At 48.2% G+C, this 22974-nt stretch overlaps 1 protein-coding gene across 2 annotated transcripts in view; it reads right to left on the minus strand.

Annotated features, from left to right (window-relative positions):
* Positions 1-22974, minus strand: part of Mcm3ap (minichromosome maintenance complex component 3 associated protein) — a 37592-nt gene that overhangs the window by 14025 nt on the left and 593 nt on the right. The window contains exons 2-17 of one of the 2 annotated variants that reach the window (NM_001106382.1): positions 21490-22807; positions 21099-21322; positions 20230-20308; positions 19911-20055; positions 19239-19429; positions 16622-16761; positions 14924-15121; positions 14360-14628; positions 12192-12354; positions 9029-9189; positions 7944-8185; positions 7439-7638; positions 6598-6698; positions 5958-6089; positions 5177-5290; positions 2328-2480 (exon numbers count right to left, since the gene is read on the minus strand). In NM_001106382.1, the coding sequence (NP_001099852.1) occupies positions 2328-2480; positions 5177-5290; positions 5958-6089; positions 6598-6698; positions 7439-7638; positions 7944-8185; positions 9029-9189; positions 12192-12354; positions 14360-14628; positions 14924-15121; positions 16622-16761; positions 19239-19429; positions 19911-20055; positions 20230-20308; positions 21099-21322; positions 21490-22702 (3725 nt within the window). In that variant the 5' untranslated portion in view covers positions 22703-22807. Of the gene's footprint in view, positions 1-2327; positions 2481-5176; positions 5291-5957; positions 6090-6597; positions 6699-7438; positions 7639-7943; positions 8186-9028; positions 9190-12191; positions 12355-14359; positions 14629-14923; positions 15122-16621; positions 16762-19238; positions 19430-19910; positions 20056-20229; positions 20309-21098; positions 21323-21489; positions 22808-22974 lie in introns of those variants that run through there. The other variant, XM_006256294.5, reaches the window with a different exon arrangement.

A 22974-nucleotide genomic window follows, 5' to 3' on the forward strand; every position in this document is an offset into this window, starting at 1 on the left:
AATTTACTATACAGTGACCCCTTAGACCAGCAAACAGGCATGTAGGTCCCAACAACATGCATGTGAACAGAGATGTAACATGTTAATACAAATGAGGTCACTAAGGCACTGTCAAAGCCATGTGAGTCACTAGAGGGTCAGTCCCTTAAGGCACAGACATTCCCAACAGCATACTGCAACACCGAGCTAACAGTAACAGGAGAACCTGACACCATGCTACAGAGGGCGAGCCTCCACCTCCTATTGGGTAAAGTTTCTAGAAGGGCAGCAGTAGCTGCTACTTCTGAAGAATGGACGATGGTCTGTCCTAGAAAATTTTCTCCTGGATGTGCTCCTTTTTATACTGTTGCTGCTTTAAATTTCAGTTTAAAACAAATCACCCTACGGCACACTTAACGCCTGAACGGTGAGCTGAAGTGACGCACCGGGTGCTAAGCCACAGCTACACACAACCACCTCTGTGCTCCCACCATGCTCAGACTACGCTCGCCATTACCCGACCTAGAGCGGCCTACGCTGTTTAGTTGAACCCACACTGTTTGTATTTCTTCATAAATTGATCGTTTTCTACTATGGAGAGAGAAACTCAAACTTAATACCTGGACTTTTTTTTTTGTAACTTTATGACATTACCAAAGTGATATGAATTCATAAAAAAATGGACTTCAAATTTAATTTCCTGGCTTAAGATTTTTTAAATTGCTTTCTATTCACATTCACTTTTTTACCCAAGAAATCTGTATATAATCCCTGGTATAAAAGTATATAAAAAAGATATAGAAATCAAACATTTACTGATAATAAATTATGAAGAGGTTTACTTTGGTGAATATATAACTATCACATATTGAATATGAATATAATTTGCATACTAAGGACATAGATATGCTTGTCTTGTCTAACACAATGTGACCCAGTTGTAGCACTTTGACAGCCGCTGAGGGGTAAGGATACTAAAATATTATGGCTCTGGAGCTTCTCAGGGGCCAGAGAGACGGCCCAGCGGTTAACAACACTGGCTGCTCTTCCAGAGGACCAGGGTTCAATTCCCAGCTCCCACAGTCTATGACTCGGGTCTTAGGAAATCAGAGTCTTCCTCTGACCTTTCCTAGCTATCTGTGCATTGCGTACGCATGGCACACAGACACACATACGGGAAGAACACCGACACATGCAAAATAATAGATTAATCCTTAAGGAAATAGTCAAGATTCTGTGTTTTCCCTAACTAAACTAGTTTATTCCTATAGCATAAAGCTTTGTCTGAATAGTAAGGGACTTCAGGTCCTCCATAGAAAGACCAGTCTTGAGTCACAGACAATGTTCACTCACTGGTATGATGGCACAGCGGTGGAGAATCCACAGGCTATGTACAGCCACAGTGAAGTGTCACAGGCAGAGGAGCGAGCGATACCAAACGTGATCTCAGGTTCCTCACACGTTTGATTGTGAACTGACCGTTAGTCACTGCACATTCAGAAACCTTGAATAGTGCTGTCATTTTATTTTTCTGCAACCCTCAGAGTCAGTTACAGAACCCCACATTAAGAAGGTTTGTCCTAGACCTGTGATATGCTATACAATTCTTTCTCAATATCATGAGAAAACCTTCTACACCTACTACCCAGGCAGCCAAGAAAGCAATCCCCCTGCTGCTGAGTGCATCCTGTGGCTGAGCTGTGGTACGGGGAGGGCAGGGGTAGTAAATGCATTTTCAGCTCACAGTGAGTTACCACGAGGTAACGCCATCATAAAGAATCATGATTAGCAGTTAGTGCTGTGGTCAAGAGTACTCATTGCTCTTGCAGAGGACCCAGGTTCAATTCCTACCACGGTGGCAGCTCACGACTGTCTCTAAGTCGAGCTCCAATGGATGTGACACCTCTTCTCACATCCTTGGTCTCCAGGCATGCATGAGGTTCTTATACAAACAAGCAGACAAAACACCATATACAAGACAGATAGTAAAATAAATCTAAAAGAGAAATGGTTTTGAGTTTTTGTTTTTTTAAAGGCAGTATCAGTTTTTTATAAGAGAATACCAGTTTGAGAGAACCATTCATGTTAGTGAAGCCATCATGAATTATTTAACATATTCAAAGACATTTCCCTGTGTCTAATATAGGCAGTAAAACACAATAGATAACAATCAAGCACTCTATAAATAACTGTTCAAATACAGGACATTCCACGTCTCCTTCAGATAGTCGTCCTTATGAATCTGTGAGCCTTTCCTCTTTGGCTAATGAACTCATAGCTCCCGTAGAAAGAACCTGCTAAAAGACTTGTGTGTGGGTGGACTCTCTCCGTAAGAACACGGGACTAACCTTTGTAGATACTTGCAGAAGCACTGGAGTTCCTGGAGTGTCTCTTTTGCAGTCTGGAAAATTTCCTCAGCAAGAAACAAATCCACCAAGTGTGTACAGACGGCTTCACAACAGCGGGCTACGCGGACCTTCTGGTCTGTCTCTACTGCACTCCTAGAATAGAGGGCGATGACCACAGAAACAGCTACACCAAAGGTTACGGACACTTAAGCAGCTGCTTTAAAAGAGCGAGTCTGGGCCGGGAATCTGGTATACCAACTCGACACAGCTAGAGTTCTATGGGAGGAGAAACCTCGATGGAGAAAACATCTCCATCCGACTGCCGAGATAGGGAAGTCTGTAAGGCATCTTCTTGACTAATGATTGATGTGAGAGGGCCCAGCCCAATTGGGCTGGTGGACTACTGTGCAAGCAGTCCTGGGGTATATAGGAAAGGAAGCTAATCAAACGAGAAACTAGCCAACAGGCAGCGCTCCATGGCTTCTGTTCCAGCTCCTGCCTTGAGTCCCTGTCCTGACTTCCTTCAGTGATGAGCTGTGACAGAGCAGTGTAAGGCTTCTCAGTCATGGCCTTTATCACAGCCATGAAAACCAAACCACGACAGTATCTGCCAAGCATGTGTAAGGTCTGGTGTTGACTGCTGCACCCCCCTAGAAAAAGCTGGAGTCTGATGGCATGTGGAAATGTAATAACATATAACATTTCCACTGTAAGAGAAAGTTCAAGACTTATTTTTACTTAAAAGCAGAAACCTGGGAAGAGAACAGAAAAATGTCATATGGGGTGCCAGTTCAAGTCCAAACAGGCCGCTGTAACAATCCAGAAATAAAGCTGTAACTCACAATTGTTCCTAATACCCAGGAACCTGAGGTGAGAGCACCACTTGAGCACAGCAGTTGAACCTAACAAGAGCCCACACTCGGAGCCTCCACACATAAACTTTACTCTGTTAGGTGGGTGCAGGGTGGGGGTTGGGGGGGGAGTGTTACCTCCAATGCACCCACCATGGGTACAGGTGGAGGTTACAGACAATGTCCACTAGGTGGGTTCTGGAGACGGGATCCAGGCCATTAAGCTTGGCAATAGGGCCTTTGAACTTTTTTTTTTTTTTCTTTTCTTTTTTTTTCCGGAGCTGGGGACCGAACCCAGGGCCTTGCACTTGCTAAGCAAGCGCTCTACCACTGAGCTAAATCCCCAACCCCTGAACTCTTATTTTTAAATGACTACTTAGCCCACTCCAAAGTCTCACCAGCAGTATGTGTTATCTACAATCCACACACGATAAACACGAGTGGCTACTAGGAATGGCTTCCTCTGGTCAGATCATGGTTGCCCTCAGATAAATCAGTATCTCAGACTTTTCTCTTTTTCAAAGACAGCTGACGGCTCAGCTGGCCCAGAATTTGCTTTGTAGCCTGAGGTGGCTAAAACCTGTTCCTCTCCTTCAGCCTCACAAGTATCCAGATGACAGGCATGTATGGCTGTACCCAGATACAAAGAGAAACAATGTCACGTGATGCAGGTGTGTATGCTTCCTGTGCTGGGAGCCTGCAGAGACCGGAAAAGGGCTTCAGAGTCTCTGGAGGTGGGGTTATGTGAGCACCCACTGTAGATACTAGGAGCTAAACTCAGGACCTCTGGGAGAACAGCAAGCGCTCTTAATCACTGAGCCATCTCTCTGACCTTGGAAAAGAAACTTTTAAATAAAAGAATTCTATTAAACAAGGCAGCAGCAGAAAAACTATCAAGTTGAAATGGAAGTAACCATAAACAGGGGAGATTCATTCCCAGTAACTCAGCCTTGAGGTACAGAGAGCAAACTCTACAATACCTAGACCTGCAGGCACTTATCTCGCATGTCATCAAGCCCTGGGTTTTTATTTTTTAAAAATAAATTCACTAGCTTGGCATGGTGACACACACCTTTAATTACAGCACCCGGGAGGCAGGGGCAAGTAGGTGGCTTTCTCTGAGTTTGAGACTACTCTGGCCTGAAAAAGTGAGTTCAGGGCCAGCCAGGACTATATAGTGAGATCTTGTCTTAGAAAACAAAACACAACAAACTATATACTGAGTTAATCTGGTACATGGGAGGCTGGCATAAAAGAATAACCCAAGTTCAAGCCCAACAGGAACTACATAGTGTTAGGCCATTCTGAGCTACAAGTGTGCCCTGCCGCAGAGAACAGACATTTGCCATCATTTTGTGAGAGCTCCTCCTCAGAGCAAAGGGAAGCAGGCTCCCTCCTGACAGGAATAGGAGGAACCATCGACTGAAAAGGCTCTGCCTCTGTGTGGTGGACTGTGCTGTGCACTGTGGCCCGCCAGCTTCACCTGCTCTCAGTAGACATAAACACAATGGCAGACTTCCTCCACGACCAGTAGGCTTTCTTTCCTGAAGCGCAACAGCGAAACGATTAAAGCTCTCAGTGAAAAGGCTGAGGAAGCCTAACACACGAGTTTTAGAAAGGCTCCCTTACCTGAAGAACAATGGCATGTGGCCCGCTACAGAAAGGCTCTCTAGGAAATCTGCCAACAGACACATCTCACGCCTCCTGACAAGGACACTGAGGCAGAGGGCCTCTCTATCAGAACAGCGTGCTACTCTTGGCTGTCTACAAGCCGTTAATGCCAGCACTTGGGAAGCCAGGCCTGCATGTCTGAGCTTGGTCAAGGCCAGCTTGTGTACAGACAGCCAGGGCTATGGAGACCCTGATTACTTACTTACTTACTTACATACATACATACATACATACATACATACATACATACATACATTACAACCAGCTTGGCCACAGTCCCTCCTTCCTCCTACCACAGTGACATTCAGGACACAGTACTCCACTCACTTTAACTCCTGGGAGCAGGTTTCCCACACACACTCTGTCACCGTGAGTTCTGTCAGCTCTGCGGCCAGGCCCTTGCTCAGCTGAGTTAACATCAGTTCTCTCTCTTGCTTCAACCTAGAAGTAAAGAGAAAAAAAGCGCAAAGATAATACTTAGGAATAATAAAGAAAGGGGGTGGGCGGGGAGGTAAAAAAATTAATAAAAATAGATGTGGACGGGAGAGATGGTCCAGTGGTTAAGAATGTATAGTGTTGGGGTTGGGGATTTAGCTCAGTGGTGGAGCGCTTGCCTAGGAAGCGCAAGGCCCTGGGTTCAGTCCCCAGCTCCGAAAAAAAGAACCAAAAAAAAAAAAAAAAAAAAAAAAAAGAATGTATAGTGTTCTTACAGGTTCAGGTCCCAGCACCCACATGACACTGCTCACAATTGCCTATAACTGCAGCTCCAGGGACCTAACGCCCTCTTCTGGCCTCCACAGGAACCTGCACTCACATTAATATGCCATCCACCCGCCAACACACACAGACATAGACACGACACAACACACACACACACACACCACACACACACACACACACACACACACACACACACACACACACACACCACACACACACACACACACACATACACACACACCCTTAGTCAAATCTCAAATCATGAGGGTGGTGAATGGCCTAACAGGGTCAGATGGCAGGAGGGGAATCAGAGGTCAGAGGTCAGGGGTCAGGGCTGGTGCAATCTGACCTCCATGCCCATCTATCTATGGGAACAAGACATACTCACCTTTCCTCTTCAGCCCGACGCTTTTCTTCCTCTACCCTCTGCCTTTCCATGGATACTTCTTCAGCTGCAACGTGCCTCAGAATGCCTGTGGTGGCAGCTGTTATCAGATCCTCCACAGCAGCATTGGAGACTCTTAACAAAACAGAGCAGAAACCAGTGAGCACCATTCCCTCTTGCCATGTGAGACTGGGTTCTGGAACAGTTCAGCACGTGAAAACCAATCACAGGCGGGCAAGGGGGCTCAGCAGTAAAGGCTGCCATGCCGTGCTAGTATGCTAACCTGGATAATCATGGTAATTAGTAACACATACAACGAATGTTCCTATACAAAGAAGTGGGGGCTGGAGAGATGGCTCAGTGGTTAAGAGCACTGACTGCTCTTCCCGAGATCCTGAGTTCAAATCCCAGCAACCACGTGGTGGCTCCCAACCATCTGTAATGGGATCCAATGCCCTCTTCTGGTGTGTCTGAAGACAGCCACAGTGTACTTATTTCATATCATAAATCATCTTATTTTTGTAAATGGAACAGTAACGTGGGTCTTAACCACACAGAACTGGGTTGCGGATAAGGGAGAAAGAACAGCCTTATAAGGAAGGCCAAGCAAGACGGGCTGACATGTTAGGTGCCCCTCACTCACCCCAGAGCTGCGGCTACGTAGGCTGCCCCAGCGGAGCTGACTTCCTCACAGTCTACCTGCAGAGCCTCCTGGATGAGCTCGTCCACCACCTGTACTAGGTCCTAGGGAGAGAGCAGCATGGGGTCAGACCAGGCAGTGTGCCAAGGTAGACATCTCAGGTGAAGACTCTTAGTGACGTTTGTGAAGGTCCCAGCAAAGCACAGGGACCTCAGTGCAGGGTCGGTGCAGTTCTCCAAGAAGGACCTCTGAACCACAGAAAGGGGCCTTCCTTCCACGGGCTTAGGGCAAGCCTGCTGAGGACTGCCCTGTAGGTGGCCCAGCAGCACCTTTATCCGTCATTTCTTATGCACATCGAAGTCCTCAATTTCTGTGACCTTCAGGCTTCGCCTCTAAGCTCGCTTGGCCTCCAGTAGGGACAGTGCCCAGCATCTGAGAGGTCAGTGAGACACAATTAAGTTCTCACTTGTTCAACAAACAAGATCTGCTCAAAACGGAAGCCACTGTCTGTCAACAGGTACAAAGCAGTGTTGTGACCCACAGACCTGGTCAGTCTATTGCTGGGTATGTCACACAGGAGCAGGTGAATGAGTAAGAACAGACACGCAGGGTTCAGCTGGGTATTATGGGAGGGACCCATTCAAGTATAGCTCTGACTGCTGTGATGAAGATGGGCCCCTGTAGGTACTGAAGGCAGTGGCCCTAGCTCAGCCACCTAAGGCTGTGACTCTGAGTAGCTCCATCCTCTCTCCCTCACCCTCCTATCTAAGGAGACCAAGGCACACAGTGCCCTTGCACAGAATATTTCCAGACTCCATGAAGCTTCAATATGCAAGATCCTCACCGAATCAGAGTACACAGGCACGGGCTTTGGCAGCAGCACCTCAGGCTGCGTGGAGGCCTGGAAAAGGCTAGGAGTCACAGCTTGGGTCAGTGGCTGGACATGAGGCACTGGTGTGGCTGAGGGCGCAGGAGGCAGCTGTGGGAGGACAGCCAGTGGCGGCACATCCACTTCCGCCTCAACCTCCTCTCCTCTCCCACCACCTAGAAAGAAACACACGGGTGCTGAAGACACTTTTCCAGAACTACAAAACTAAGTCTATGAAGGACACAGGGCTACCGGTAACACGAGGAACAGACTGCCCTCCTGACAACAGCTCAAGGGACACGGCATAGGGTAACAGATGCTTTGTGTGGAAACCGCACCATAGTACCACAAGCCCAACCAGGGCTTCACAACTCCAAATCTAGGTGAAGTGAGAGATATTTAAGCATCTGGCCGAGACAGAACCTTCAGGTGACAGGGAGGCTTCCAAGAGGGAAAACGTACTACCACGCGACTGACTTACCTGCTGAGTCGCCACCAGATCTCTGAGCGCTGATGGGCAGCTCTGTAGCCAGGCTCTCGCCGACATACTTATTCTGGGAGTTAAAGCTGCACACAGGTGTGTGTCGAGGAACAGGAGGCAGTGGCCCTCCATTCACAACTTCTCCAACTGACACTGTCAGCTTCCGGCCAATAAACACTGACTTCCTGGCCTTGTATAGTCCCTCGGGTTCCAAGAATGCCGACCGGTTCAGCTCAACACAGCTACCCAGACCACAAAGAGTGCAGAGAGGAGTCGGCAGGAAAAGAATACGGCTATGTCTCCCCACACCCAACTACTGGATCCCCTATCAAAGCAAGACTGGACAGGTGTGACACGAGAAGGCTTCGTCTCGGGGAATCATGACCCAGGGCATTTCCAGCCATGCACGGAATGACACAAACTACTGTGGTCCTTTTTCAAAGATGGCGGCCCACCCCCTGAGGATAGAGCTAGAAGGAAGAGCTGCCGTAGGCTGAGGAAACACAAGCATAGGTGTCGGTTGTAATGGTGCCATCTGTTAGGAGAACAGCCTGTGAGCATCGCCAGTGGCTCCCTGACTACAGGGGCAGAACACCTCGGCAGGGCCTCCTAGAATCCCCAGGTCGTCTATCAGGTGTGCAGGGGGCAGACATGGGTGAGCAAAGGCAGTCCTCAGTGAACAGAATGGAGAAGGCTTACCTTCATCTTCAGGTTGTCTGGTAACTGACGAAGAACAATGATTTGGGGATAAGAAAGAACTGGGTCTGGTTCTTTTTATTCGCCTGGGTGTGAACACCTTTTACTCTACTTTAGGACACAGTGGCAGGTGGATCTCCGTGTGTCTCAGTGAGACCAGCCTGGTCTACATGCCAGGTCCAAGCCAGCCAGGACTACACATAAGACCCTATCTCAAACAAAGGGTGAGCTTGGTGTGGCCCCAAATGTTCATTGGGAATCCCTAGTTTCACAGCAGGAAAGCAGCACCCACAAGAGCCCCGAAAGCAGACTATGTCAGAAAGAGAAGGGAAAAGGAAAGGGAGGGGGCAGAGAAGACGGAAGGCCACAGGTTCAGTCTTAGCTCTTACCCATCAGCCACAGTGAGGCCATGGTAATTGAGGAAGCTGGTCGCCTCTTCACAATCTCGGAACAGCAGCATGCGGACGACACCATCCAGGGGGAAGACGGTAGAGCGCTGTGTGCTTACAGTGTATGCCACATTGAGTGCCCGGAGGGCATCCTTACGGATCTGAAAGAAGCCACGTCAATACAAGATCAGAAAAAACATAGAAAGCCAGCCATATAACCATGAGCTCCTGCTACAGCTCAGTTCCTGTGCAAGCAATCAACCAATTAGGGAGCTGGGCTTACGGATACTCAGATACTCAGGAATGAAAACTGCCAAACAGTCCCAAAGAAAGATGGTATGGGGCTGTTTACTTATAAGAAAAACCAGAATGTATCCCTCGAGGAGGGGGATGAAAACAAAGTGTCCAGCATCCCCTGAACCAAAAGTAGCCCAGGTAATGAAACCATGGAAATCTATGGGATGTGGGAGAAAATGCAAGCCATTAAATTATAAAAACAAAACTGGTTCATAGCAGTGTAACAAATACATAACAAGACAACAAAGAAAATCATGAAAATCCGAAGGAAAGCCTGTTTAGGTGTCAGGGCCTCTGGGGGCCTATGCTGTCTGTCTCCTCCCAGGGGTCACTAATTGCCAGCAATTCTCCTGGAGAGAGCACAGTGTCTGGTGTATTCTTAGTGCTCAGAGTACAGTGCAAACAACAGCATCAAAGTCCCCATCCCCACACCACCGGAAAGCTAGGAAGACACCAGAGTGAAGATGGTAAATGTGTAAGAACATTTAACAGAGATCACGTATACCAAAGAGGAAAGGCAGTCTGAGGCAATGTGAGCACTGAGAGATCAGGGTGAGCTCTGCTGAGTAAGGAAACAGGAAGGCACTGTGGCAGCTGGAACTGGGCTGAAGGACCAAGAAAGGGCTTAAGATTCAGGACCACAGAGGCCGCTGTCAGTGGAAAGGTTTCCTTTAAAAAAAATCCAGGTTTGGGCTGGAGAGACGGCCCAGTGGTTAGAGCACTGACTGCTCTTCCAGAGGTCCTGAGTTCAATTCCCAGCAATCACATGGTGGCTCACAGCCATCTGTAATGAGATCTGATGCCCTCTTCTGGTGTGTCTGAGGAGACAACAGTGTACATAACAGAAACAAATAAATCTTTAAATATGTATATGTAAAACTCTAAAAAAAATCCAGATTTTCCTTATTTGAAGTTACCTATGGTAGCCAATATCATATAGTAATGCCACTCATGTAAAAAGTAGTAACTACTCTCTCCCTCCTTGGCTGCTGAGGACAGCCACCATCAAACTTCCTGCTCTGGACCTGGGAGTCCATGACTAACCATCTGCTTCGGGCGTCAACCTGAAAAGGCAGCAGTGTAGAAGAGAGAAGTTTGGGAAAAGCTAGCCACCATGTACAAACACCAGCAGGTGACATCTGGATTGAAAACATTCGGCAGTGGAAAGACAACTGACTTTGGCTTGACTTAAGATTCTCTGGATTATGTGTAAAGAAGAGACTTGAGAGACAGGAAACAGAAGTGACCACGAGGAAAGCAGGAGCTTGGAGGGGTTGGGGCTGTGAAGGGCAGGCCTGCTGCTGGAGAGTGAGAAAATCCCCCCTAACTATCTGCTGTAACACTGCAAATCTGTAAGGAGAGGACACAAACTGCAGGAACATTGAGAAGTGGATGCAGAACTCCCTGGCAGAAACCTTCTAGTTTCTGGGTGTGTTGGTAACACACAGCCTGGTAGTGACCAACAGCTCTCCCGCTAGACTTAAGGCCCGCTCAGAGAGAAGGCAACTGTGCCTGGTAAGGAAACCTGGCCACCTACGCAGGGCTGGTGAAGCCACCGATCTTCCTCTAACTGCCATTTCCTTAAATATCTGTCCTGTGTAGTCCGCACACCTCAGGTGGAAACAATTCTAGAAAACCACAACCAGCCAAAGTGCAGAGTTGTTGGACCCAATGCCAAGGGCACAGCTCCAATCCCACTCCCACACCTAAGGCTCGGGGACAGTATGGGAGGCGGGAAGCAGAGGCTGGGAAAGCCAGAGGATCAAGAGGTTCGTCATGAGATGTGTCAGAAATCAGAAGCGACATTCATGAAGACTCCCCAGCACGGCTAAGCATGAGCTGGACAAGGACAGCAACAACAGGCACACTGATGCAGACGGGAAGTCCAGGAGGCCTCAACCCTCGCACAGAACAACAGGTAACTAAAGGAGGCTGAGAGCAGGAAGAGCACACCAAATGGTCCGTCTCAAAAAGACTGAGCATGGTGTCCTTATATTTAGGGGTGTGTGTGTAGACAGGCAGACAGATGCACACATATATAGACACCAATTTATGAAGAAATAAGCCATGAACTTGAAAGAGTAAGGACTGGAGCATGGGCGTTTAGAGGGAAGGGAGGGAGGGGAGAGATGACGTAACTGTATTATAATCTCAAAAAAATAAAGTTAAAAAAAGAAATACGACTTTTGAAAATGAATTCTTTGCCTAGAATATGACTGTGCATTTCCAGGACTTGGTGTGATCCAAGAGAAGAAAGCTGGGAGTGCAGAACGGCAGGCTTAGTACCTTCCAGACCGTCCTCTCCTGTTAGCGGCATGTTCACAGAAGGGCATGCTCTGAGAAGGAAGCGTGATGCTCCTTCCTGGGCATCTCTCACTCCAGAGGAGTAAGCGGTCTTCTGAAGGCCTCTGTAACCCCAAGCCACAGACAGGGCCGAGTGGAAAAGCACAACTCAGGTACTGAGTGAAATGAATTTATCAGCAGCAGCCTCACTCTCAAAATCGTTTATCCAGAGTCTTTCTACACTACTGTTCTCTCAAAATTTTTATTAATATTAATAATTTCAATGTAAAGGATTTTGTACAATACAGGATTTGTGCTTTGCGGTTTGTTTTCAGGAACTCACCCTGTCATTCCTAAGATTTCTGTGAGCCACAGAACCATGTTTGCACTACACTCCATGGTCTCTCTTGGTGGAGACCGGGTATCCCGTCATACAAGACTAAAGCAGAAGCCCCTTGCTGGGCTGTGACAGGCCCTGAGGAGACAGCTGGCTGCCCTCCTGGCAGAGTGCAGGACAGAGAAGCACACACTGCATAGTTACTGCTCCTGTTCTTACTCTGGCAGCAGCAGGCGCTCTACTCACCTGGTTAAAGTAACAGTGCAACAGGCACGCATTAAGGTAAGAAGCTGACTGCACCAGTTTGAAGAATCTCACGAAATTATTGCTGTTCAATGCAGCAAAAGCCTGGACAGCGAAGTCCACCTCCGGGGAGTTCCTAACATCAGGGTGGAACTGCTGCACCTCTCTGCAGGTCAGGGAGGTAAAGGTCAGGATGTTGATCTCAGTCAATCGGATAACTAACTACGTTTCAGCAATACTGAGACAGCAAGTCTGAATGGTAACACAGACCACTGAAATCCAAGTCCCATAATCAGCTGCCGTTCTCACACTCAGCTGGTACACTATGGTCTCCATCCACCCCTCCTCCATCTATCTCATCCACCCATCCACCCACCCATCCACCCATCTATCCACCCATCCATCCGTCCATCCATCCACCCATCCATCCGTCCATCCATCCACCCATCCGTCCATCCATCCACCCATCCGTCCATCCATCCACCCATCTATCCACCCATCCATCCACCCATCCATCTATCCATCCACCCATCCATCCGTCCATCCGTCCATCCATCCACCCATCCATCCGTCCATCCACCCATCCATCCGTCCATCCATCCACCCATCCATCCATCCATCCATCCACCCACCCATCCACTTGAAACAGAATCTTCTGTATCCTAGGTGAGAGCCAAGCTCACTATGTAGACAAACATGGCTTTGAGCTTCTAATAGGATCACATGTGTGGTTTTAAAGCGTCTCTTTAAAAAGATAATAAACTGTGGGGCTGGAAGCATGGCTCAAAGGTTCAAAGCACTTGCTTTTCTTGCAAAGGGCCCAAGTTAGGTTCCCAGCACCGATGTCAGGTGCCTCACACACCAGCTTACAACTTCAGTTCCAGGACAGTTGACACACTCTTCAGCTTTGATGGGACCCTGCATTCACATGCACAGGTCGACTCACAGACACATACTACACACAATTAAAAAACAATACTAAATAAAAATCTGAAACGGATGATAAACAGCTGGGCATGGTGGCATGTGCCTTTAGTCCCAGCACTCAGAGGTGGAGGTGGAAGGATCTCTGAGTTTCAGGCCAGCCTGAGCCACAGAATGAGTTCAAGAACAGCTAAGGCTACACAAAGAAACCCTGTCTCAAAAAAACAAAATAAATAAGTAAATAATACATAATAACTTAAAAGGATTTCCTAAAAGTTTAAGAAATAATTTAGCCATCAGTCATCAAAAAATTATTTCAAACTAATGCCAACTGATTGACACCTGCTTAACAAAACAGCCTAACAGAAAATATAACCAGTGTGTATTCAGGCACCCACATGTGTATTTACAGGCACCCACATGTGTATTTACAGGCACCCACATGTGTATTTACAGGCACCCGCATGTGTATTCATAGGCGCCCGCATGTGTATTCACAGGCACCCGCATGTGTATTTACAGGCACCCGCATGTGTATTTACAGGCGCCCACATGTGTGTTTACAGGCACCCGCATGTGTATTCACAGGCGCCCACATGTGTATTCACAGGCACCCGCATGTGTGTTTACAGGCACCCGCATGTGTGTTTACAGGTACCCACATGTGTGTTTACAGGCGCCCACATGTGTATCCACAGGCGCCTACATGTATATTCACAGGCACCTGCATGTGTATTTACAGGCACCTGCATGTGTATTTACAGGCGCCCACAGGTGTGTTTACAGGCGCCCACATGTGTGTTTACAGGCACCCACATGTGTATTTACAAGCGCCCGCATGTGTGTTTACAGGTGCCCGCATGTGTGTTTACAGGCACCCGCATGTGTATTTACAGGCACCCACACATGTACACAGGAGACCAAGGGTGTCTGGCGTTGTCCTGCACTGCCCTCCATGTTGGTTTCCCTGTTTCCCCTCCTAAAGGTCTACTGAAATGCCAAGCCAGCATTTCAGCTTCATTCGCTTCAGCAACCGACCTTCTCTGATGTCATTTAACTCTTCCTTTTAGCACACGCCATTGAGCAAACATTCTGAAAGCTGAACTGCTACCCACTGACAGGACTCCCCGAGGGACGGCACATGCTGGTCCCAGTGCTGCTCCCAGTGCTTGCTCCTGACCCGGTCTGCCAACTGCACTAAGGAACTTCTACACATCAAGGCCCAACTTCTGAATCAGAAACCATACCTCAAAATGTCACCTTTGTTAAGATTGAGCAGGACATTGTAGCCCTGGAACTCTGCTTCGCTGGCACAAAAAACCCCCTTGTTCCTCAGGTCCTGGTACATCTCCTTCAGACTCTGTAGACATTTGGTCATATTCTCGTTGTTGATCTTGGCATCGAAGGAGGACATAGGTTCCTCACACATAAAGTGGGCACAATGGATGTGAAATCGGGTACACTTCTCGATCAGAGACACCGTCAGGGGATCGCAGAGGTGCTGCTGTGTGATGTCCTGTTCAAGGTTAGAGGAGGATTACACACTCACACGTGCACTGACTGCTCACACAGAAGCCACAAACACACAAGATCCATGAAGAACCAACTTTGAGAAAAAAAATTATGCTTATGAGTTGAATTACATTTGAACTTGAAACTAACCCAATGAAACAATCAAATAGTTTTATGAGGGCTCAAAGAAAATTCTATTTTTGTTTCAGATAAAAATATCTGTGTAAAATGAAAGTTAGATGTTCACTTTGTGAATATACACGGCATTTCCTAGTTATCTGACTGGAGGGAGCAGATACCTTCCGTATACCCCGTGTGCGGTTCCACACGAAGTCATACCAGTCCCGAAGGCTGCCTTCCTTTTGATCCATGATCTGGGTCACTAGGTAGTCCATGGTCCTGCTGAGAACTGCTGAGGGTCTCAGCTCATGTGGCAGGGGCTCCTCCTGATCCGCAGAGGACCGGCTGTACTCCTTCACGGCTGCTGCATGGTCCACCTGGGGGCAAGAAATAGGGACAAACTGCTTTATGGCAGTTTTCCGGACCTTAAACTCAGGAGGAAATCACGTACACATTGTGGTGGTTTGAATGCTTGTCCATACGGAATGGCACCATCAGGAGGTGTGGCCTTACTGGAGGAGGCAGGCCCTTGTTGGAGGAGTGTGTCACTGCCTAAGTGGGCTTTGAGGTCTCCTCTGCTCAGGCTGCACCCAGGGTGGAAGAGAGCCGCCTCCTGGCCTCCTACGGAGGGAGTCCCCTGGCTGCCCTCTGATCAGATAAACTCTCAAGATATAGAACTCTCCGCTCCTTCTCCATCACCATGCCTGCCTAGACGCTGCCATGCTCCTGCTCCCTGCCATGATGATACTGGACTGAACATCTGAACCTGTGAGCCAGTCCCAATTAAAAGTTGTCCTTCTAAGAGTTGCCTTGGTCACGGTGTCTGCTCACAGCAGTAAAATCCTAAGACACACATCTACATGACATCAATGCTTGAGAATGTAATTGTTAAATGAAAATGTTCCATTAAACATGAGACATTTCAAGGACAATAAAAGCTAAGAAACTTGAGTCAGGCAAATACAACAAGGCATCAAGAGGGTGTGAGAGGGATAGGAATGTGCGTGAAGACAGACAGCCCGCCCAAGCACAGCTGTAACAGGTAGACCGGCTTCAAGCAGCAGGACGGATCTCAGCTGTGTTCAAGTGTCAAGTTAGACCAACACACCATAAATAAATTGGAGATGGGAGTGAGGACCAGAAAGGGTTAGGGCAGGGTCCCGTGGGTCAAGGTCTAATGGAGGAGGTGCAGGCCTGATGGAGGAGGTACAAACTTCCCACGAGGGGCTGTAGCTCCACCTCCCATCTGCAGAAGACAACAGGCGTGTGCAGTGGTGGAGACGCGGGCCCTGGCTGTCTGTGGAGCAGAAGCCCTGGGTCTACGATGACACATGTTGCCAGGCTGGAGACCCTGGGCCAAGCAAAACTGAAGGGCACAGAATGCAGACTGTGCAAACTCTTTCAAACAACTTAGAATGGGAAACAGCTCAAGTGCAGGGAAGGCGACGCCCTTCGGCACACACATGTAACAGTCAGGATCCAGGAAAACAGAACCAATTTACAAACAAAAACAGTGCTGGGCGGAGGCAGAAGCAGAGGTGGCAGATCTGAGTGTGAGGCCAGCCTCGTCAGAGTGAGTTCTAGGCCAGCCAGGGTTATACAGACGGACCCTGTCTCAAAAATCCAAAACCAGACACAAAGAAAACACTAGGGCCATTGAGATAGCTCAGTGTAGGGGAGGGCACCGGATGCCAGGCCTGACAACCCGAGTCCAGTCTTCAGAACACAGTAGAAGGAGCAACTCTTACATTCACTGTGACACATGTGCACACGCACATACACGTTTGCACTTACAGAGTAAACAAATATATTTTTAAAAAATCAAAATCCAAACAGCAGGAGAAAAGCAGAAGCCATTATGACACATGGGGCCCTACCTGGTCAGTCCCTGGGACAACTTCAAACACGCTCAGCTGGCTCCGGGTCTCCCGCAGGTACCGCTCCTTCTCAGGACACATGTCAGGGCACGTCCCCACGAACGCCCTTGCTTTGTCCAGGTCTGTCCTCTTCACCCGAGCTGAGTGACACCAAGCCAGAGGTAAGGGTGTATGTACCACAGGAAGTGTACTTTCATAAAGCACGGAGAAATCTGCCTGTAATCCCTGCACTCAGGAGACTGAGGCAAGGGGATCCTAAATCTGTGGCCAGCCTGGGCCACGTAATGAGTTCAGGCCAGTCTAGAACACGGAGATTCTGCTTCATCTGGGCACTGCCCCTCAACGGTCAGCACAAAAAGAAATGTCTCTTAAGCTTGGGCCTCTGCAATAGACCTCATGGCCCACCCTGCCAAACGATCGGTATCTTTGTCTCACGAAAGCCCCTAGCCACAGCTACATCTCTCCCTCTCCAATAGTCAAACACACTCACCACAGACTTAGGATGGAAGACGGGAACTACAGAGACAGCTCAGCGATTATGAACGTTAGCTGCTCTTCTAGAGGCCCTGGGCTTAATTCCCAGCACCCACATGGCAGCTCACGACTGTATGTGAGTCGGTCCACTGGGGTCTGGCCTTCCTTGGCAACAGGCATACAAATAGTACATAGACAAGTATAGAGAGAACCTCACACACGTAAAATAGAACATTTAAAAATGTTAGAAGACAGAGCACTTAAAAGTGTGCTCTGCCAGTGTTCCGTATTTCTCATCATGGCCTCAGGGGGTTACGTAATAATGCAGGAATGTAATCAAAAATTAAATCTGCAGGCTGGATCCCAGTAGCACACAACTTTAATCTCAGCACTTGGGAGGCAGAGGCAGGCAGATCTTGGAGTCTGAGGCCAGTACATAGTAAGATTGTGTCTGTCTGTCTGTCCTCCCTCTCCCCCCCCCCCAAATTTGTTAAAGACAAATATTCTGGGCATGGTGGCCCATGCTTTTAATCCCAACACTTAGGATGCAGAGGCAGGCAGATCTCTGTGAGCTCAAGGCCAGTCTGGTCTACAGTGAGTTCTACAACAGCCAGGGCTACACAGAGAAACCCTGCGGGGCAGGGGAGAGGGTATGGAGGGGTTGAAATATCCTAGTATCCTGGACTCTGTCTTAGCATTCAGAACTGCTTAATGAAGTTACCTGGATGAGAACGCCGGTTACCTCAGTGAGTGCCATTCTCTTTACTCACAGAATGAAAGGTTTTAAGCAAAACTTTTCAAAACAGCATATACATATTTTAGTCCTTAGTTTAAGCTCATTTGAATGTTTTGGGTTTGGTTTTGCTTTTTCGACTACTTAGCTCAGGCTACCTTGGAGCTCACTGGGTACAGCAGACTGTCCTGCCTCTATAGAGCTCTCGGCTACAGCTGGCCAGGCTCTGGGACTGGGGATACGTGTGACTGAGCCAGGTTTCCTTGTCATAAGAATCCTGGATATTTTAATGTCAACTTGACACAAACTAAAGTCATCTGAGAGGAGGGAAACGCAATAAACAAAACGCCTCCATGAGATCCAGCTGAAGGCCTACAGTTAGTTCATCCTCTTCACTCGTGACTGACATGGAAGGACCCAGCCCATGGGGGGTGCCATCCCTAGGCTGGTGGTCCTGGGTTCTATAAGCAGAATAAGCAAGCCACTGGAAGCAATCCAACAGTGCCATTTCTACATGCCCTCGGCATCAGCTCCTGCCTCCAGGTTCCTGCCCTGACTTCCTCGATGCTGGACTATGACGTGGTGACGCACGCTAACAAACCCTTTCCTCCCCAACTTGGTTTTAGTCACGATGTTTCATGGCAGCAATAGAAACCCTAAGACAATAAATTTATTGGAAATGCATAAATCGCCAAGTCTATAAATCCTGCCAGGTGGGACAGATATGTGTAATCCCAGGAAGCTGAGAGAGGAGAATCGTTAGGTTCAAAGCTAGCATGCGTTTAAGAGCTGTAAAGAAATCTCACACAGCTGAAAATTAAGAAAAAACCGTAGGGGCTGGAAAGGTGGCTTAGAGGTTAAGAGTACAAGATGCTCCTTCGAAAACCCAGGTTCAATTCCCAGCACCCACATGGATGCTCACAGCTCTCTGAACTCCAGTTCCAGAGATCTGATGCCCTCACACAGACAGACATGCAGGCAGAACACCACTGCAAGTAAAATAAACATAAATTAAAAAAAAACCTGTAAAGAATCCATGGGTTTTCATATGGGGTACTGTGCACGTGTAATGCTATTTTAACATTCTTTGAGAGTAGTACATTCAGTCTAACATTCCGAAGGGGAACAATGCCTGAAACGGAGAATCCCCTCTCACTTCTGCCTTTCAGACACCTGTTCCTCTCTACCAATAATCAGTGTAATTCCCTACATCCTCCCACACACACAGACAGACACGGTCATCACACATTAGTACACACAGCTCTCATCTCCAGAGACCAGCGCACAGTAAGACCAGGCACAGCTTATCAGAAATCCCAAGAGTCAGTGGCGGTGGAGCCCTGTGGCTCCCCAGAAGCTGCTTCAACACAACCCTGCAGGGAATCTGGAACGTGTCTCTGTGCGTCATACCTTGCCGCATGATGCGGTCTCTCTGATCCAGAAGGCGGTACTTCTCTTCAGATGTGTCAGCCACAGTCCCAATCAGGGTGCTAAGAGATGACACACAAGAACCAAGGCCCTCGGAGCCCTCAGATCCAGAGTCAAAAGGATCTGCCTCGAACTGGTGGATCTTCAGAAGACCGGGCTTCTTCACTGGAGAGCTACGAAGGAAACAAACATTTGGGGCCTTTGGACCACTTCCACTTCCTAATCGTTCAAGACCTTTTGGTCCTCTAAAGCTAAGAAAATACAGCATTAAAACCAAAGAAGCCAGCCAGGCATTGTGACACATGACTTTATTAATCCCAGCACTAGAGAGGCAGAAACGGGTGGGTTTCTATGAGTTTGATGGCAGCCTGGTCTACATAATGAGTTTTAGGACAGTCAGAGATACATGATAAGACCCTGTCTCAACTTCCCTCTCCCCAAATAAAACAAAAAACCAAAAAACACAAAGCCTAAATAAATAAAGGAGATGTTGCTCCAATAACCCCGAAGGCTGACACAGGATTGCCTGACTGAGTCCAGCTGTCTGAGACTCACCCATGTGAGGGCAGGGATTCAAAAGCAGCAGCTCTTTGCACCTGCCCCATAGCTCGAGCCTGCCCTTCTTCTGAACAGTTCCCGGGAAGATGAACCCACCTTTTGTTCAGGAGGCTGCCGGTGGCAGGCCTCACGATGGGCTTGCCGAGAGGGGAGTGCTGAAAGGGAGAGTCCTCTATGCCTTGGCTGGCTTCACCTTCACCAAGCTGCTTCTCCTTCAGGGAAAAGGGTTTTTTGCTGGGACCTGAAGACACAAGGGTCAGAACGAGGTTTGTAAAATGCAAAGAAACAGCTGTGAGATACAGGATGCAGCTGGAGCTAGCCAGTCGAACCGCTGGCTTTAGGGAAAGAACCCACATTCGCATGTCAGAACCCTGCACAGAACATCAGACTGAGAGCACAATAGTGGAAAACTCACTTATTTTCTTCTTGTGCCAAAAGATAGCCATGTCCTTATGCAGACCTTTTCCTTTCTTCCGAGCCAGGGCTGCAGATGCCTGAAAAACAGTTCACAACCACAAAGTATGAGGACACAGAGAGACCACAATGTAACCAGAGTGCTGAAAAATGGAACAGGCTACTCAGAAATAAGAGGAGGGCCAGCAAGACAGCTGAACTGGGTACCTGGCACCTGCCAGACCGAGTTCAATCTCCTGCACCCACAGAGTAGATAGAATGGACCTCCAAAAGTTGTTCTCTGACCTCCAGACACACACACACACACACACACACACACACACACAGAGGCACAGGCACATGCACGCATGTGCACAAACACACAGAATGAAAATGAAAGTACAAATCTAAGGACTAGAGAGAAAGAGGACTTGCTGCTCTGCTCTTCTGGAGGACCCAAGCTGAGTCGCCAATACCATTACCAGACGCCTCACAACCACCTATCATTCTAGCACCAAGAGATCCAACCTGGGACAGTTGGCCTTTTTTGTCTTTTTCCTGAGTGGTCTGCTTAAAGGTGTGACAACCATGCCTGGTGATCGTAGCACTATCTGTTTCCAGAATGTTCTCATCATCCCAAGCAGACATTTTGTAATCCCTAAGTAGAGTTTCTCCTCTACTCTCTTAAAAAAAATGACTTCAGCAAGCATGCCTAGGAATGGGTTTCAGATGGCATTTCATACACACCTGTGTATCATTATACCTTATACTCTTTCATGACCCCGTCTCTATCGTGATCCATACCTGCCCACACACATATACACACAAATGTTTATACACATATATAATTCTAAACCTAGGATGAGCTATAGGCAAGTTGCAAGTACTCACATGATCAAAAAAATGAATCACGGCGAGCTTCTTGCTGCGTCTGGTGAAGACCCGCTGAACCTTAGCGATCTTGCTGAAGTGTTTCTCCAGGATGGCTCTGTCGTTGAGGTAGTCGGGGATGTTCTTGCACTGGATGGCCGTGAGCTCTAAAGACGACATGCCCCCCAGGCTGTCTGTGCTCTCGCTTCTTTTACTTTGCCGCACAGACGTTCCCCGGAGAGAATCTGGAGTTCAGAAAGCAGACACACAAGTCCATCAGACACAATACTTCCAAGCAAAAGGAGCCACTACAGTATAAAAAACAAAGTTCATGCATGGGACTTAAATCAGGTGACCACGAGGAAACATACGAGAGCTCTGAAGCGAGGTCACACACACTTTTAGGACCCACCTTCTTTTTCATCTCTACCTTCTGTTTCTTCCTCTTTATTCACAGCTGGAAGCCGGGAAGTTACCAGGGTGGACTGACTCCCTCCTGGGATGGCCACGTGGTCACTTTCCCCAGATTCCACAAAGCCACTGTCCTTTTTGGATTCCTTGCTGCCCAGACGGCCTGCTTCTTTATTGCTTTTGAAGACCTCTTGTATCGTCCGACCAAACAGAGTGCCTCCCCGGGGTCTATTCAGGCGGACTGGCCGTTTATCTGGGGGATGGTCACCCCTGGACAGGGGGTCCGAGTCTTCTGCTGCCTCGTGGCAATGTCTTCTTGGGGAGCGATCCTGGTCCTCTTTCCTCTTTAATCCCTTCATGAGGGCAGGATGTGACTCCACCTGGGAGATGGCTTCCTCACCTCCTTGGCGGATGCTTGTTTTGTTGGTCGGGAAGGGCTCCCCCAAAGATCCAGGTGACGCCATGGGGAAAGTACTGAAGCTACTATTCAAGCCCCCAAACACTGACTTGGGTCCCCTCTTCTCTTCCTCTATATTTTGGTTAGACAAAGCAGGGGCGAAGGCAGACGTATTACTAGTAACTGGTTTCGAAAAGATAAAACTTGAACTAGTTGCTGAGCTGTTTGTCACCTGCGGGAAGGAAAAGGGGGTGAGGCCCCCAGACCCACTACTAACAGGGTGAGAAAATGTGAAAAACCCAGAAGCAATCTGGCTCTGGGTTTTCTCCGGCTCTGACTCGGCCCCCAGTATGGGTTTGAAGACTGCATTTTCCAGAGGTTTAAACTTGAACTCCGTCTTCCTAAAACCAGAACCTGCTACGTCTCCAGTTTCTGGCCCGAAAGTAGGGCCACTCGAGAAAACCCCAACACTGGAGGCTGACTTGAAGCTGAATGCTGTATTTCCGGGCACAGATGAACTTGAAGGCCCAGAAGTAGCTGCAAAAGAAGGTGTGGATTCCAGACCAGAGAAAAGTCCCACACTTGAGGTTTGGGTAAGTCCAAAGGCTGGCAAAGAGGAAGAATGGCTTCCACCAGAGGGTGTTGCAAAGCTCGGTACCTGTGAAAATCCCAGGCTCTTGCTGGCTTGGTTGTTCTGTCCAAAAAGGGAAGGCTGGCCAAATCGGAATGGTGACTTAGTCTGAAATGTTCCCGTGGCACTAGAAGACACCGCAAAGGCGCCGGGCTGCTGCCCACTGAAGGGGTTCACAGGGTTCATCTTCAACCCAATTACTTGAAGGCAATAAATACGGTCTATACACAACAAGCTCTCTTCCTTAAACTATCTGTTGCTTGGGGAAGCTCTCCTTCATCTTAGGATAACCTGAAAGACAAACGTTAGAACATCACAGCCTATTTTGCTGCGGCTCTTAAACCACAGATATTCTAAGGACGATTATTTAAAAGGCAGGGGCACCATGGGCCGCCAACCACTCACAGAACCCACGGGTTTTGGACACAGGGTATGAAAAATAAATTATGGCGTAAGAG

The sequence above is a fragment of the Rattus norvegicus genome, chromosome 20 (genome assembly GCF_036323735.1).
Source record: "Rattus norvegicus strain BN/NHsdMcwi chromosome 20, GRCr8, whole genome shotgun sequence".
Classification (NCBI taxonomy): domain Eukaryota; kingdom Metazoa; phylum Chordata; class Mammalia; order Rodentia; family Muridae; genus Rattus; species Rattus norvegicus.